Here is a 15,219-nt window from a genome sequence, read left to right on the forward strand (position 1 = left end):
AAATGCTTTTTATTGGGGTAATTTCTGCCTCTGCAGCGCCCTCTCAGGTTCAACTTTGTTATAGGCGTAGATAATGTGTCTGTGAACTTTGAGCTCTCCCTTCTGCCCCGCCTCTAAACCCATACATCACCCAGTGGCCCTCCCAAACTACCCCTTCCATTTTTTAGCCTTTTTCCAATTTAAACTGAGGGTGGAGCCATATTTCTTTTCATTAATAACAGGAATATGTTCCTTATAAGTAATGAAACATACCAGTCCTGCTTAATTTTTTATAAATATTTTCTAATCTTTAAAAAATGCTTTGTATTGTCATAATTTCTGCCTCTGCAGTGCCCTCTCAGGTTCATCTGTGCTATAGGCGAGGATAATATGTCTGTGAACTTTGAGCTCTCCCTTCTGCCCCGCCTCTAAACCCATACATCACCCAGTGGCCCTCCCAAACTACCCCTTCCATTTTTTAGCCTTTTTCAAATTTAAACTGAGGGTGGAGCCATATTTTTTTTCATTAATAACTGAAATATGTTCCGTAGAAGTAATGAAACATACCAGTCCTGCCTAAAATATTTATAAACATTTTTAAAACGCTTTTATTGTTGTAATTTCTGCCTCTGCAGCGCCCTCTCAGGTTCATCTGTGCTATAGGCGGGGATAATGTGTCTGTGAACTTTGAGCTCTCCCTTCTGCCCCGCCTTTAAACCCATACATCACCCAGTGCCCCCCCAAACTACCCCTCCCAATTTTTTGCCTTCTTCAAATTTGAGCTGAGGGTGGAGTCAGCTAAAATCAGGGGGTTTAGTGAACTATAAGCTATAAACTATAAGCATGTTGGTGAAAGTGATACTGATTCCACTGCTTCTTGTTAATAATCTCTATGTTTTACATTTATTCTCATGATTTTTTTTATTTTCTGTGTTCGATTTCCCTTTTGGCCTCTCAAAAGTAATAAAATTGTTCAATAATTAATATAAATACAGTTTAACTCTGGCCCTAAGCTCATGCTATATTGTATAATTGTATACAGTTCAGTTAAATACAGGTCTCAGATCAGATCAGATCAGTGTTCTACTAATAAGAATTCATAACAAATAGCCTCCTCTTTCCCCTACATCCACCAATCCAGACTCAGACAGTGTCTCCAGCCCCGCCCGTCTGAGCGTGAGCCTATCGGATTGCGAGGAGCAGCTGGACAGACTGCAGCAGGTGGAGCTGGCGCGGGCGGTGCCCATGTCCCGGTGGCGAGCGGGCACCGTGCAGGCCTGGCTGGAGGTCATCATGGCCATGCCCATGTACATCCGAGCCTGTGCAGAGAACGTCAAGAGCGGCAAGGTCAGAGAAACTCACCACCACAGTGACCCTCACTACACATAAATTACGGTGGTGCTTGAAAGTTTGTGAACTATTTAGAATTTTCTATATTTATGTATAAACTAAAAGTCCTGAAAATGTGAACCCTTTGGATTTTGCTGCATCAGGGCCAGAACAGCTTGCCAAGAGAACATGGGCCATGCACCAGGACAATGACCTTAAACACACAAGTGGTTCTACTAAAGAATGCTTAGAGAATAGAATAAAGTTAATCATTAGGATTGAGGCCAAAGTCCTGATTATAATACAGAAAACATACTGTGAAACAGTAGTTCATGGGAGAAAACCTAATGTAAATTTAGGACTTTAGTCCTAAAATTTGTGAGACTTTAGAATTTTCTATATTTCTGCATAAATCTGACCTAAAACTTCATCAGATTTTTTAATACAAGTCCTCAAAGTAGATAAAGAGAACCAATTCAAAGTAATTACCCCAAAAAATGTACTTGCTAGTTTATGAATTGTGGAAAAGTATCCAATATTATATATCAGTGAGGGGTTAAAGTATGTGAACCCTTTTAGATTTTGCTCCATCTGGGTCAGAACAGTTTACCATCATTGATGCAATAATGAATTCCTAATTATACCAGCAAATTATATTATATACTATACCACCCACCTGAATTGTAAAAGAACGTGGGCCGTGTACCAGGACAATGACCCTAAGCACACAAGTGGTTTGTTCTACCAAAGAATACTTAGAGAATAAAATAAAGTTAATATTTCGCAATGAGGCCAAAGTAGCCTGATTTTAATCCAGTAGAAATATTGTGGGAGGAGCTGAAGCAGCAGCTCATAGGAGAAAAACTAATATAATTTCAGGACTTCTTTGTGATTACACAAAGAAAATATACTTGCTCATTTGACTCAATGATCCAATATTACATAAAGTATTTGTGAGGGGTTAAAAGTATGTGAGCCCTTTAGGTTTTGCTGTTTCTGGGCCAGAACAGCTCGCCATCTTTGATGAAATAATGAATTCTGAATGATACCAGCAAATTATACTATATGCTGTACCACTCACCTGAATTGTAAAAGAACGAACATGGGCCATGCACCAGGACAATGACCCTAGTCCCATAAGTGGTTCTATCAAAGAATGCTTACAGGCTGTAGGGGTCAAGGCACAGGAAAACTGATTTTCCCACTTTTTAAAACTTAATTCTAAATGCACATAATTCCTAAATTTAGATTAGGTTTCATTAACTGCTGCTTCAGCTCCTCCCACAGCTTTTCTATTGGATTAAAGCCAAAACATTAATTTATTCGTCACATTTTCCTCCGAGTGCACTGCGATGCTACTTGGCAATTTAAAAAGAGGCGGAGTCTGACTTCACATGTATCGGAGGAGGCATGTGCTAGTCTTCACCCTCCTTGTGTTGTGGCATCACTAGTGATAGGGGGATATACAGCTGAGTAGCAGTTTAAATGGGTGGCCAGATCATTTGGAAGAACATGGGAAAATAAATTGAAATACATTTATATATAAAAAGAGTTTTGGAGAGAGTGCTTGTTATCATGTTTCACTGCAAAACTTTATAGATCACTAAAAGACCAGATAATAATGTATTTATATGTTATATATATTAGGTAATGTTAGCCTTAACGGACGCAGATCTGGAGGCAGGTTTGGGCATCAGTAACTCAATGCATCGCAGAAAACTGCGCCTGGCTATTGAGGACTACCGACAGGCAGAGTCAGGACACGGGTGAGAAACACACACACACACACACACACACACACACATGGACACACACAAACAAAACACATGCATTGGTGTGAAAAAGTATTTGCACCCCTAAAGATTTTTGCTTTTTTGTCTTACTTATATTTTCTGATATTTTTCCGATTATCAAAAAAACTTTAATATCTGACATTCCTAGAGATCATCAAGATGTCTGTTGGTAAACGTGAGATATTTGTTCTATTGTGCTCTTTTTGGTCAGCAGGGTTTTTATCTTGGAATTCTCCCATGGAGACCATTTTCACCCAGTCTCTTATTTCTTATTATTGAATCATTAACACTGAGATCCTGCAGTTCTTTAACCCTTGTGTGGTGTTCGGGTCTGTGGGACCCGTTTTTATTTTTCATCAAATTATACAAAAAAATATGTTTTCTAACTCAAACTCATTGGCATTGGCTCATTTTTTGTGAAAAACATATATCAAAACACATTTTCGATAAACACACACTGTACCCCCCCCACACACACACACACACACACATTTATATTACATACAGTATGTTTGGCCAAGGGCTAATAAACATTGCTTCATTTGTAAATTTGAAACTAAACAAATGTTCTACTCATATCTTGAGTTAAATTCATTTTCTTTTACATTTTATTAAAAACTAATAAAAAAGTAGCACTTTTTAAAAGAAATGTAACATAAGAAAGGTAAAGGGCAAATATTAACCATGTAAGCTGTTTATTTAGGTCCATTTAGGTGAAGCGAGCATGTGTAAAGCATTTTAATGTAAAATTGCTTAATTCTGCTGAATTAAATACAAGTAACAAACTAAACAAGTAACAAAAATATGAACACCACACAAGGGTTAAATGTTGTTCTTTTGTATATTACTTGACCTCCTGGATGAGTTGTTCATGCCCTTTTGGAGTAATATTGGTAATAAGCCAGTCATTCCTGGGAAGGTTCACCACTGTTCTATGTTTTTTCCATTAGTGAATAATAGCTCTCACTGTGGTTTTTAAGTTCCAAAGCTTTAGAAAGGACTTTATAACCTTTTCCAGACTGATAGATGATTTTGAAGTTTTTGAATTTCTTCAGATCGGGGTATAATATGCTGCTTTTTGAGATATTTTAGCTGCTTTATAATCAGACCTGATTGTGATTAGTAATTTAGTGGTTAGTTTTTTTCTTTACAAATTAAATCGTCATTTAAAAAGTGATTATCATATTTACGCAGATTATATTTGTCTGATATTAAAGTTTGTTTTATAATATGAAAAATGTAAGTATGACAAAAATGCAAAAACAAAAGAAATACTTTTTTTTGTTTGTTTATTTTACGCCACTATACATTGTTTGGCTGCAATCACAAACACACCAAAGTAATCAGCCTGACTGCAGTGTTATCCACTGCACAAACAAAATACGCTCAAATGTTCCTACACACACCCAACAGAACACACAAACACACACTAATATCAGAATACTAATATATAATGTGTTTACAGTATAAATCCTACACCGGTTCAGAGCTGAGTTTGTTTGGTTGTTGGGTGTGTGTGTGTGTGTTTGTGCCCTCAGACTGTCGAAAGCCGCAGAACTGGACCACCACTGGGTGGCACAAGCCTGGCTGAGTGAGGTAGGCCTTCCCCAGTACTCCCAGTTCTTCCACACGCACCTGGTGGATGGCCGTCTCCTGAGCACGCTCACTCGCACTGACCTGGATAAGCATCTGCATGTGTCCAAAAAAGCTCATCAGGGCAGCCTGCTGCTGGGAATCCAGCTACTGCACATGCTCAACTTCAATAAAGAGGTATATACACACACCAGTCATACGTAATGAGCGCCGCCTACACGACTGCTGATAATTCATATGTAGGCTACTTAAAACAAGACCAATACAACACATTCAAAGTATATACTGATAATTACGTATATCCTCTTATAAGGAACAAAACTGCTATATCAGGTCGTTTGCGTGTACAACTCGTCTATAGTGGTCCTACATTCTGGTTTTAGCTAAGAATTAATTCTAGATAAGACAATATTAGTGAATATTAGTAAATAGATTCTTTGTAAAAATAAAAGTGTGAGATTTAAGTGGGATTTAAGAACGCATTTAACCATTCTTAAGGGCAGTTTTTTCCTTAAAGGGGCAGTCCATATTATTTTGTTTCTAAACTGAAAGCAGAAGCATTTCTAAGTGGAGATTAAGGGAAAAATACTGTGTTTAAATGGTACCAGTGTGCTGGAACCACATCCCTGCTAAGCTTAATATAAAAATTCATTCTAAAAACTGGCCAGGTCACTCGTCTTTAAGTACTAACGTCACATGTACAACCTCCAAAAGAGGATCCAGTTCAGTTTTACTGAACGTGAGCGGCTGGTGGAACATTGGAGACTTCAGAAGAGGAAACTCAGAGCTAAGTAGCTCATTCACTCATAGTTAAACCAAAGAAACAAAGGAGTGAAGATTCTGACTGAGCGCTCTCTCTATCTCTCTCTCTCTATTTTTCTCTCTGACCGAACATAACCTGGAATCGGATTCACCCAGTTTAAAATGATTCTTCCTCATGCGCATTCGGTGCAATTACCCATTCTCACCAGAGAGGGCTCTAAATCCCCCAAATCCCAAAACTTACAGATATCAGCTTTAATTTCACAAATGCTATATACTGTCAGTGTTGGGAAGTAACGGATTACATGTAACGGCGTTACGTAATCCGATTACAAATTATGAGTAACTGTAATCCGTTACAGTTACTGCTTCAGTAAGTGGTAATCAGATTACAGTTACTCTGCTAAAATAAAAGGGTTACATTGCGGTACTTTCCTATTTTTGCTCTTCCAATCCAACACTGACAAAACGCAAATAACATTTTGCGGTGAAATCGCTCTGATATGACAGGGAACTGTCTGCCCCTCCTCCCGTCTCGCTGCACACACACACAGGGAGGAGGGGCAGACAGCGGCTCCGCACACACGACGAGACGAAATTAACTGACATTTTCGTAGACGAATAAAAACGAGACGAAAATGTTTGGCAGGGACGAAATCCAATCAGAACTGAGTTAGTTCTGTGAAAGGTAGGGACCAGTTAGGAAGAGCTCTAATCACTGCTACTTTAGCGAAGGTGGAGAGGCGGGATAAGCGGGGTAGTCATCCAATCAGTACCCGCCTCTCCTGCAGTAGCGCCGCGCGCTCAGTTACAAACCCGGGAATTAACCTGTCGATACGGAGCTCGACTGGAAGTTAACTCGACAGTGTTCAGCAGGGAGAGAGAGAGAGATATTTGACATATTTCTCCTTTGACGTCGCAAAAAACCGCGTGGAGCGACTTCATCTCCGGTAAAAACACCACTTATCTTTCAACTTCTGCAGAGCAGAGTCACACAGATCTCCATGCAGAGATCCGCGTTTTAATGCTGATGTTATTTCATGAGCTGATGGTGTGTTTAACTCGGCAGTGCACTAAAACACAGAACTGATACAGAACTCACTCATTAAGATCAGATCATCTGCTTAGTCTCACAGTGGGAAAGATATAGCTAGTGTTAAAGCAGGAACAGGTCAGAAAGGAACTCAATAATATAACGAAAATAAAACAATAAAATAAGTGAATCTATGAACCTAAAAGTCTGTTCCTTACAGCCCATTTTTTCATAAGTTTCTCACTTTAACTCATGAAGTCCATACCTGTCAAGTCTCCCGTTTTGGCCGGGAAACTACCGTATTTTACTCCTCTTTCCCGCTGTCCTCCCGTATTAGTATTTTCCCGTAAATTTCCCGTATTATATTAAAATAAAAAAATATATATTATTGAGGAGACAGGGAGCTGACCGCTCTGTGTCTCTTAACCAATCGTGCAGCCGGTTCAAGGAGAAAGTCCCGCCTTTCAGGAGAAACAGCCAATCAGCTTGCAAAGGAGGGTCAGTGTGGGGAAGCCACAGGCAGCTAGTCGGATCAGCTGATGTTAAAACATATCTGGATGTACAGCGATTTTTCTAAAAGAAAGGGAACGGTAGGCTAATCATGTAAACTGTGATGAGATTTTTCTGATAGCTGCTTAAAAATACTCGTCTCTGAAATAAAACACACAGATTAAACCTTTTAAAATAAAAAAAAACAGCTTGAACTAGAAATGTTAAAAATTAACTAAACTGATCAGGGGTGGAGTGATCAAAAGATTCAGTTTGCAGAATTTGTGCACCCTTTGTTCAATTTTAAATCCATTAAATAAATAAAAATATATTATAAAAAAAGAGTGCATTTATGCCAAAAAGACATGAAATCTTAACTTTTAAAAAAATATTTGGAAAAGTGTTTTTAATTTGGCTGTATTAAAAGAATGACATATGTAGGAATGTCCGCAACATTTCAGATTCTGATAATCTAACTGTAGTGTGTAAGTGGTTCACATGTGGTTATTTTAGATTTTTTTTGTAAACCTGTCTTAAAATGTAAGGGATACTGAACCTACGTTGGGCTGGTGGGACAACTTTAAGCGGACAGAGGAAAATATCCCTTATTTTTTAATCTAAAATTTGACAGGTATGGAAGTCTCTCAGTACATCCTGAGAGCATCTCTACAGGACAGTGTGTGAATGTATGTTTTTGATCTCATTTCTAGACTGTTGTCATGTCCTGTCCGTTCTCTTGTCTGTATGTTCTCATGTGACCCGGCTCCTCTGTTTCATTCCCAGTGTTTTTCCACTCACCTGTGTTCATTTGTAACTCCGCCCCTTCGTCCCAGGTGTTTCCTGTTCCCTGTGTGTGTGCACCTCTATTTAAGGTCCGTGTTCCATTTCCCCGGTGTCGATCCTTGTACGTTTATCGTCTGTCAGTGCTCCATGTTTTCCCCAGTTTCCTCAGTCCTGTTTTCAGTAACTCCCTGTGTATTTTGTATTTGTTTTCGTAAATAAATCCCTTTTTGTTTGCATTTGCGTCCGCCTCCGCGTCCTCCCTGCACCCGCACCTGACAACTGTTGCTCCAGTAGGTGTGCTGGGTTAGTGCTGGAGATAAAACTAGATCCTTTAACGGCTGTTTTTGCATCTACAACGCTGTTCAAACTATAATTTAACTATTCAGATGTTTTATGACCTGATTTCTAGAGCAAAATTTTAAATGTAAAATATGTATAGTCACACACCTACAATAATAATAATAATATACATTAAATCATATATAAATATATTTCATTTTCAAACATTAACAATATTACTCAAGTGGTTATTAAACGTTTCATTTCGTATAAGTGTATAGTTAATAATTCAAGGGAACTGATGAAAAAGCATTTACATTTACACCCTTTACATTTTAGTCGACTAAATTTACTGTAATTTTAGTCGACTATATTCTTATGACATTAAGCCGACTTAAACTAAAAACATTTCAGATGACTAAATTGTGACTAAAACTAAATGCTATTTTCGTCACAAGACTATGACTAAAACTAAATAAAAATTTGTTGTCAAAATTAACACTGGTGGCAAACCTGCAAATAGATAGCTTACAGTTGTTGTTACATTGTTTGGTTTTAAATGGTTTCATCAATTTATAGAAGTGTTTCATAAAATTGTTTGATGAAATGGTTTCATAAGTATTTTTATAGAGTGATTGAAAAGGCTGTTTTATTTGTTTATCTATTTGTTGACTGGAAAGAAAAATAAAATAATAATATGCAATATGTGGTTGCTACATTCATTCAGGCTTAAAAAAACGACAATATTTAAAGTAATCCAAAGTAATCAGATTACGTTACTCACTTGAAGTAATGTAACTGATTACGTTACAAATTACATTTTGAGTGATGTAATCAGTAATCTGTAAGGGATTACATTTTAAAAGTAACCTTCCCAACACTGTATACTGTATATGTGTCTGCAGGTGCTTCAGGCCAGGCGAGCGGACTGTGAGATCCAGAACACGGACCCTCTGGTGTGGAGCTGCCAGCGCATCATTAAATGGCTCAGAGAAATCGATCTGAAGGTAGAGTGCAGATACTGAGGAGATACAGGAGCAAATAAAGCGAATAGTATGAATTATACGAATGACACGAATGGTATAAAGACGTAGAAAAGGAAATACTACTGACAGAGCTGTAAATATGTGTGTTTTTTCACAGGAATTCGCTGAGAATCTTCAGAGCAGCGGGGTTCATGGTGCTGTGATGGTTCTGGATCCCTCCTTTAACACGGACACTATGGCAACCGCTTTAGGTATCCCTGGAAACAAGCACATGGTCCGCCAGCACCTGAGCGAAGAAATGAAGGCCCTCCTCAGCTCTGCACGGTGAGAGAGAGAGAGAGAGAGAGAGGGAGAGAGAGAAAGGGAGAAAAAGAGAGAGAGAGATACTGCAGAAGTGGATCCCTAATTGTCAAAGAAACTGATATCAATCAATCAATCAATCAACCTTTATTTCCACTCGATAAATACATTGAGGGAAACCCTCATTTTCAATGTAACCAAGCTTACATAAAATTAAAGGGATTGAAAATTAAGTTTAAATTATAAAAACAAGCAAACAATGTAAGATTTGATTAAGAAAAAAAAAATAATTTAAAATAAAAGGATTATTATTCAGCAAACAGGCTAAAATGAGTAATAGAGTAATAAAACAAGGAGAAAAATACGTGGAATAATAAAATATAAACACAGTTAAAGAAATAAAGGACTAAAATAACCACAATTATAAAAAAAAAGTAAATGATGGAACTAAAATAAATAAATAATAATATTAGGTAAAATAAATTTAAAAAGATAAAAGGAAGAAATAAATGAAATAAAAAGGTAAAACAATGTAAGATTTAATTAAGAAAAATGAAATAATTAAAAATAAAAGGATTATTATTTGGCAAACAGCTCTAAAATGTAGAGCAATAAAACAAGGAGATAAATATGTAGAATAATAAAATATAAACACATTTACAAAAAAAAATAAGACTAAAATAACCACAATTATGAAAAAGTAAATGATGGAACTAAAATAAATAAATAATAATAATAATAGGTAAAAGAAATAAAAGATAAAAGGAAGAAATAAATTAAATAAAAAGGTAAAAGGCCAAAACTAAAACCAGTAACAAAACATATAAAAGAATTAAATGAATAATTTTCAATGTAGCTGAGCTTACATAAAATATAAGGGATTGAACAATAAGTTTAAATTATAAAAGCAAGCAAACAATGTAAGATTGAATTGGGATAAAATGAAATAATTAAAAACAAAATGATTATTATTTAGCAAACAGGCTAAAATGTAGAATAATAAAATATAAACACAGTTAAAGAATAAAGGACTAAAATAACCACAATTATAAAAATGAAAATTATGGAACTAAAATAAATAATAATAATAATAGGTAAAAGAAATGATAAAACATAAAAGGAAGAAATAAATTAAATAAAAAGGTAAAAGGCCAAAAGTAAAATCAGTAACAAAAAAAGGATGAAATGAATAAAATAAATAAAATAAAAGGGCTAAAAGGTAAAACATAAAATTAGATAAAATAATTAAAATAAATTACAAGGTAAAAGAAAAACTCAACTAAAATATGGAAACTCTTGGTCATATTCATCTGCACATACAGAATGCATGTGTAACGGTTAGCAGCATGCCAGACGTCTCAGCATGTAGAGAGTTGTAGAGGTTCCTAATGGAGTCCTGTGATAATCCATCCATCCCATACACTGGGACGTGTGCAGGTGTGATGGATCACAGTATAAACCAATAGGGAGTCGGAATGGTATATGTTTATACTTCTCTACATCCAATCACTATCAGATTCACTCTATCTGGATGGAGAGATTTATCTGGATAGGGGTTTTATTAAACGATGAGAAACCGTAATAAAAACGAGCTGAAATGAAATAGGAGTAACAAGGCTGTTTTTATCAAAATGTAAGGAGATTAAACTTCAGATAATTGTGTAAAAATGTAAGAAGTAGAAGTTAAGAAGTCAGCTGAAAAATAATAGTTATTCCAGTAAAGTATAGATAACCTACATTTGTAATTATAAAACGTACTGTTTTATATACTGTATGTGTTTCTGCAGGTTAAGCATTGAGCAGGAAGTCGAGCCTTTGGGAACTCCGCCCACTCTGTCCCGTCAGAGCTCCCTCAGACGCTCCACCATCGGTCGCCATGACGACCAGCTGTCCATCAGAAAGCTCACAGCCAAGGTATGACACTTTGAAGATTGTGGCCATTATATACTCATATACAGCTCTGACAAAAAAACAAGAAACCACTTAAAAATGATGAGTTTCTTTGATTTTACCAAATTAAAAAACTCTGGAATATAATCAAGAGGAAGATGGATGATCACAAGCCATCAAACCAAACTGAACTGCTTGAATTTTTGCACCAGGAGTAAAGCAGCATAAAGTTATCCAAAAGCAGTGTGTAAGACTGGTGGAGGAGAACATGATGCCAAGATGCATGAAAACTGTGATTAAAAAACAGGGTTATTCCACCAAATATTGATTTCTGAACTCTTAAAATTTTATGAATATGAACTTGTTTTCTTTGCATTATCTGAGGTCTGAAAGATCTGCATATTTTTTGTTATTTCAGCCATTTCTCATTTTCTGTAAATAAATGCTCTAAATGAGAATATTTTTATTTGGAATTTGGGAGAAATGTTGTCTGTCGTTTATAGAATAAAACAACAATGTTCATTTTACTCAAACATAAACCTATAAATAGCAAAATCAGAGAAACTGATTCAGGAACTGAAGTGGTCTCTCTGTATATATTATCCCATCTCTGAAATCACATAATTAAGCATGTTACATATCTGAGATTATGTAATGACCCCAAATACAATATCAGTTAAAAAACATAAATTTAGTGGTTTTTCAATATTTTTACATTTTCTACATTGTAAATGAACACTGACGTCAGTCAGACAATGAAGGAACACATAAGGAATCAAGTAGTAACTTAAAAGTGTTAAAAACTTACCAAAATACTCTGTGAAGAAGCATTTAGGTGTTCTTATCTGGGGAGCTGTTAATTTGTTTTTTTCTGAGGCTGGTAACTCTGATGATTAACTTATCCTGTACAACAGTCCTGATGAGTGCCAGTTTCATCATACTGTTTTTGAAGGTCTTTTCGGTGACTGCACTTAAGGATCCTTATATTACAATTTTTTTATAATATTTTTCTTTATTTAGTTGAGTAGTTGTTGCTTCTCATAATCTGGATTAGAACATTACTCAAATATTCACTATTCACTGTATACCTGTAACTCTACCTCTTCACTACTTTACTTTAACTGATGCTCTCAAACACTTTATTAAGAGACAAGAAATTCAAGTAATTTACTCTTCCCCATCCAAGTGACTCTACCTCATGAAGCTGACTGAGAAAATCTAAAGCCGAGATGAGCAAAACTGTCTCTATCTAAGCAAGGGGTGCTACTATGAAGAATATAAAATCTAAAACTTTTTATAATGTTATTTTGTTTGCTAAATAATTCCATGTTTTTCTTCATAGTTTGGTGACTTTAGTATTACTCTAGAAGCAGATGGATCTGGTGCAACTTCACTGCACAACAAGGTGCCTGGCAATACAATCACTGATCAAAAAATGGTAAAAAACCAGCAGCATTTGTTGACTGGAGAATTTCTGATTTATTAACAATACAAGAATAACCAACGCGTTTCGGCGCCCAGGCCTTCGTCAGGGTTATAAGACAAAAGTTAATAGCATTCCTGCTTTTAAAACACACATGATTACAAAACAACCAATGAGAACACTCCAAATACTAAAGGTCACATGATCAGCCAATGAGAGGCTGGCAGCTCAATTCCACAGAGGAACCACTTCCACCAAAAACTTCTTAAAAGTCCTTCTGAAATTCATAAACACAGTCAATCATTCATTTTAGGGAAAAATACTTTTGCTCAAGAACACACATACAGAGGTAAAAAGGTAAAAACAACCAAACTGACGATACAGACACATTTCCCCAAATGACCTAAAGAAACTCTTTAGTTTAGTATTAATCTACAATGCAGAACATTTTAAAATAATGAAAAAACACTGAGTTAAAAGCGTTTCCAAAAAATTGACTTAATAAAAACTAGTTTAAACAATCAGATACACCATAATATAATAATATGTTTTAATTGTCTCTACTGCCCTCTAGTGGTAAATGAAGTTACAGTTCAAATTTGCCTTGTCTGTGTTTCCTCAGCCTCCAGTCAGCTTCAGTCTGAAGAACCACAGAGATAACGGGAGAGATAACGGGAGAGATAACGGGAGAGATAGCGGTTCTGTGAGTTCTGGATCACTGCTGAGAGACGGTTCTGCTACAGAACCCGAGCTCCAGAGCCCACACCGACAGCTCTCCACCTCTGATATCAGTAACATGTAACTCCAGCGCTTGGAGGGAGGATGAGATAGAAAATGCTGATAAGATCAAAGGACTAAACTGAGATCACTTCCTCATGGAAAGAACAAACAACAGCACTTTTTGGTCCCCTAAGTGGACGCTGCTTCTCTGGACACGTCTGTTTATTTTTGTGATGATGATGATGATGATGATGATGATTGTGTAAATGTTGATTGTATTTTTGTATCGCCGTCCCTGAGGCCGAACTTCATGCACATCTTCACAACTTCATGAATCAACTTTGATCAATGAGATAATACCTGAATATGAAAATATAAATATTAAACGTTTCCATTTGTACCATTTGCAGTACCATTGGGTAACTTAGGCTACGTTCACATTACCAGGCTGAAGTGACTCAAGTGATCTGATTTTTTTGCTCAATATGGCTCAGATCTGATTTTTTCATGGCTGTGTGAACGTGCCAAATCATTTTTTTTTTTTTTTTTTTTTTTTTCCAAACCAGATTTGAGTCACTAAGTCATATGTGGTCCTAAATCAGATACGTATCCAATTCATGGACATGCGACATGAATGTGAACGGCCAAATCTGAATCTTCATGTGTCTTTTTGTTTCATAGCTGCTAAACAACAACAAAAAAAACATTAAAAGCAAACCACCTGGCCTTTATTCACCTCCTGGACCTGAGCATGAACTTCAGACCAGCTGTTTACTGTTTCTCCACTCCAGCAAAAGATGCTCCACATATGAGCTGCTAACTCATCAATTTCCCTTTATAAAGCTATGAGTCTCTCGTCTCTCTAATATGAGTTTTTTAGTTGTTGGTGAAGAAGGAGACGTTTATACAGGTATCAATGTGCAGCATGTGAGACGTTTTAGGAACAGATTCGTTCACATTACACACAAATACAGATCACTTATTTGTGAATGTGAACCATTAAGATCTGAGCAAAAAATCGGAATATGAGTAGAGTGGCTTGTAATGTGACCGTAGCCTTTTTAAGCCTTTTATGTTTAAAAAGATGAAGCCATGTAACAGTGTTGTTCAAACTCTCAACAATAAACCCTTCAGTACTTCACTGTTTATCCTCCAGTTAGTTCTCTTCACTATACAGAGATTCACTATATTCTATATTGCCAAAGTATTTTTTTATCTCTCATTTCTGTGATTGGCAGTGCTCCACTGCACCACTGGCCACCAGCAGTGGAACTGGGTGATGTGTGGGGGAAAATCAGTGGATTTGGTTTCCGAAACTCCAATTCCCAGAATCCCTGGCGGTGATCAGTGTCAACCAGCCACACCTGTGCAGCATGGTATAAAAACACAGACCAAAGCCTCAAACTTTGTCAACTTTTTGTAGAGGAGTGACCGGTAACAGTGGGGAAAAAGACAAGACAAGACAAGACAGGAGAAGTCACGACAAGACACGACAAGACAGGAGAAGTCACAACAAGACAAGACAGGAGAAGTCATGAAAAGACACGACAAGACAAGACAACACAAGAAAGGAGAAGTCATGACAAGACAAGACAGTTGTCTTTTGTTTGTGTTTGCCAGATTGGAATTTCCTTTGTTCAGTTTCCCTTCTTTTCTTCTACACCTTTTTCAGTTATTTTTTTCCCCACTCAACAAGACAAGACAAGACAGGAGAAGTCACGACAAGACACGACAAGACACGACAAGACATGACAAGACATGACAAGACAAGACAGGAGAAGTCACGACAAGACCAGACGAGACAGGAGAAGTCAGGACAAGACAAGACAAGACAGGAGAAGTCACGACAAGACACGACAA

General features: G+C 36.7%; 2 protein-coding genes and 1 long non-coding RNA gene across 4 annotated transcripts in view; 2 read left to right on the forward strand and 1 right to left on the reverse strand.

The window, feature by feature from the left end:
- The window catches only part of LOC125806157 (uncharacterized), a 437,736-nt gene that overhangs the window by 398,950 nt on the left and 23,567 nt on the right, over nucleotides 1-15,219 (forward strand). The window lies entirely within an intron of this gene.
- bcar3 (BCAR3 adaptor protein, NSP family member) overlaps nucleotides 1-15,219 on the reverse strand; it is a 476,193-nt gene that overhangs the window by 72,367 nt on the left and 388,607 nt on the right. The gene's annotated exons all lie outside the window — the stretch shown is intronic.
- Nucleotides 2,274-14,186, forward strand: LOC125806139 (kazrin-A-like). The gene is made up of 6 exons (XM_049486078.1): nucleotides 2,274-3,074; nucleotides 4,640-4,871; nucleotides 8,946-9,047; nucleotides 9,184-9,350; nucleotides 11,114-11,240; nucleotides 13,262-14,186. The coding sequence occupies exons 1-6, from the start codon at nucleotides 2,959-2,961 to the stop codon at nucleotides 13,439-13,441; spliced, it is 924 nt and encodes a 307-aa protein (XP_049342035.1). The 5' UTR covers nucleotides 2,274-2,958; the 3' UTR covers nucleotides 13,442-14,186.

The sequence above is a fragment of the Astyanax mexicanus genome, chromosome 12 (genome assembly GCF_023375975.1).
Source record: "Astyanax mexicanus isolate ESR-SI-001 chromosome 12, AstMex3_surface, whole genome shotgun sequence".
Classification (NCBI taxonomy): domain Eukaryota; kingdom Metazoa; phylum Chordata; class Actinopteri; order Characiformes; family Acestrorhamphidae; genus Astyanax; species Astyanax mexicanus.

What these genes read in the sequence shown, in the direction of transcription:
- LOC125806139 (XM_049486078.1), top strand. Translation starts at nt 2,959, where the DNA reads ATGTTAGCCTTAACGGACGCAGATCTGGAGGCAGGTTTGGGCATCAGT. An exon ending in TGCTCAACTTCAATAAAGAG is followed by an intron (nt 4,872 to 8,945) that starts GTATATACACAC and finishes ATGTGTCTGCAG; the next exon opens with GTGCTTCAGGCCAGGCGAGC. An exon ending in GCCCTCCTCAGCTCTGCACG is followed by an intron (nt 9,351 to 11,113) that starts GTGAGAGAGAGA and finishes GTGTTTCTGCAG; the next exon opens with GTTAAGCATTGAGCAGGAAG.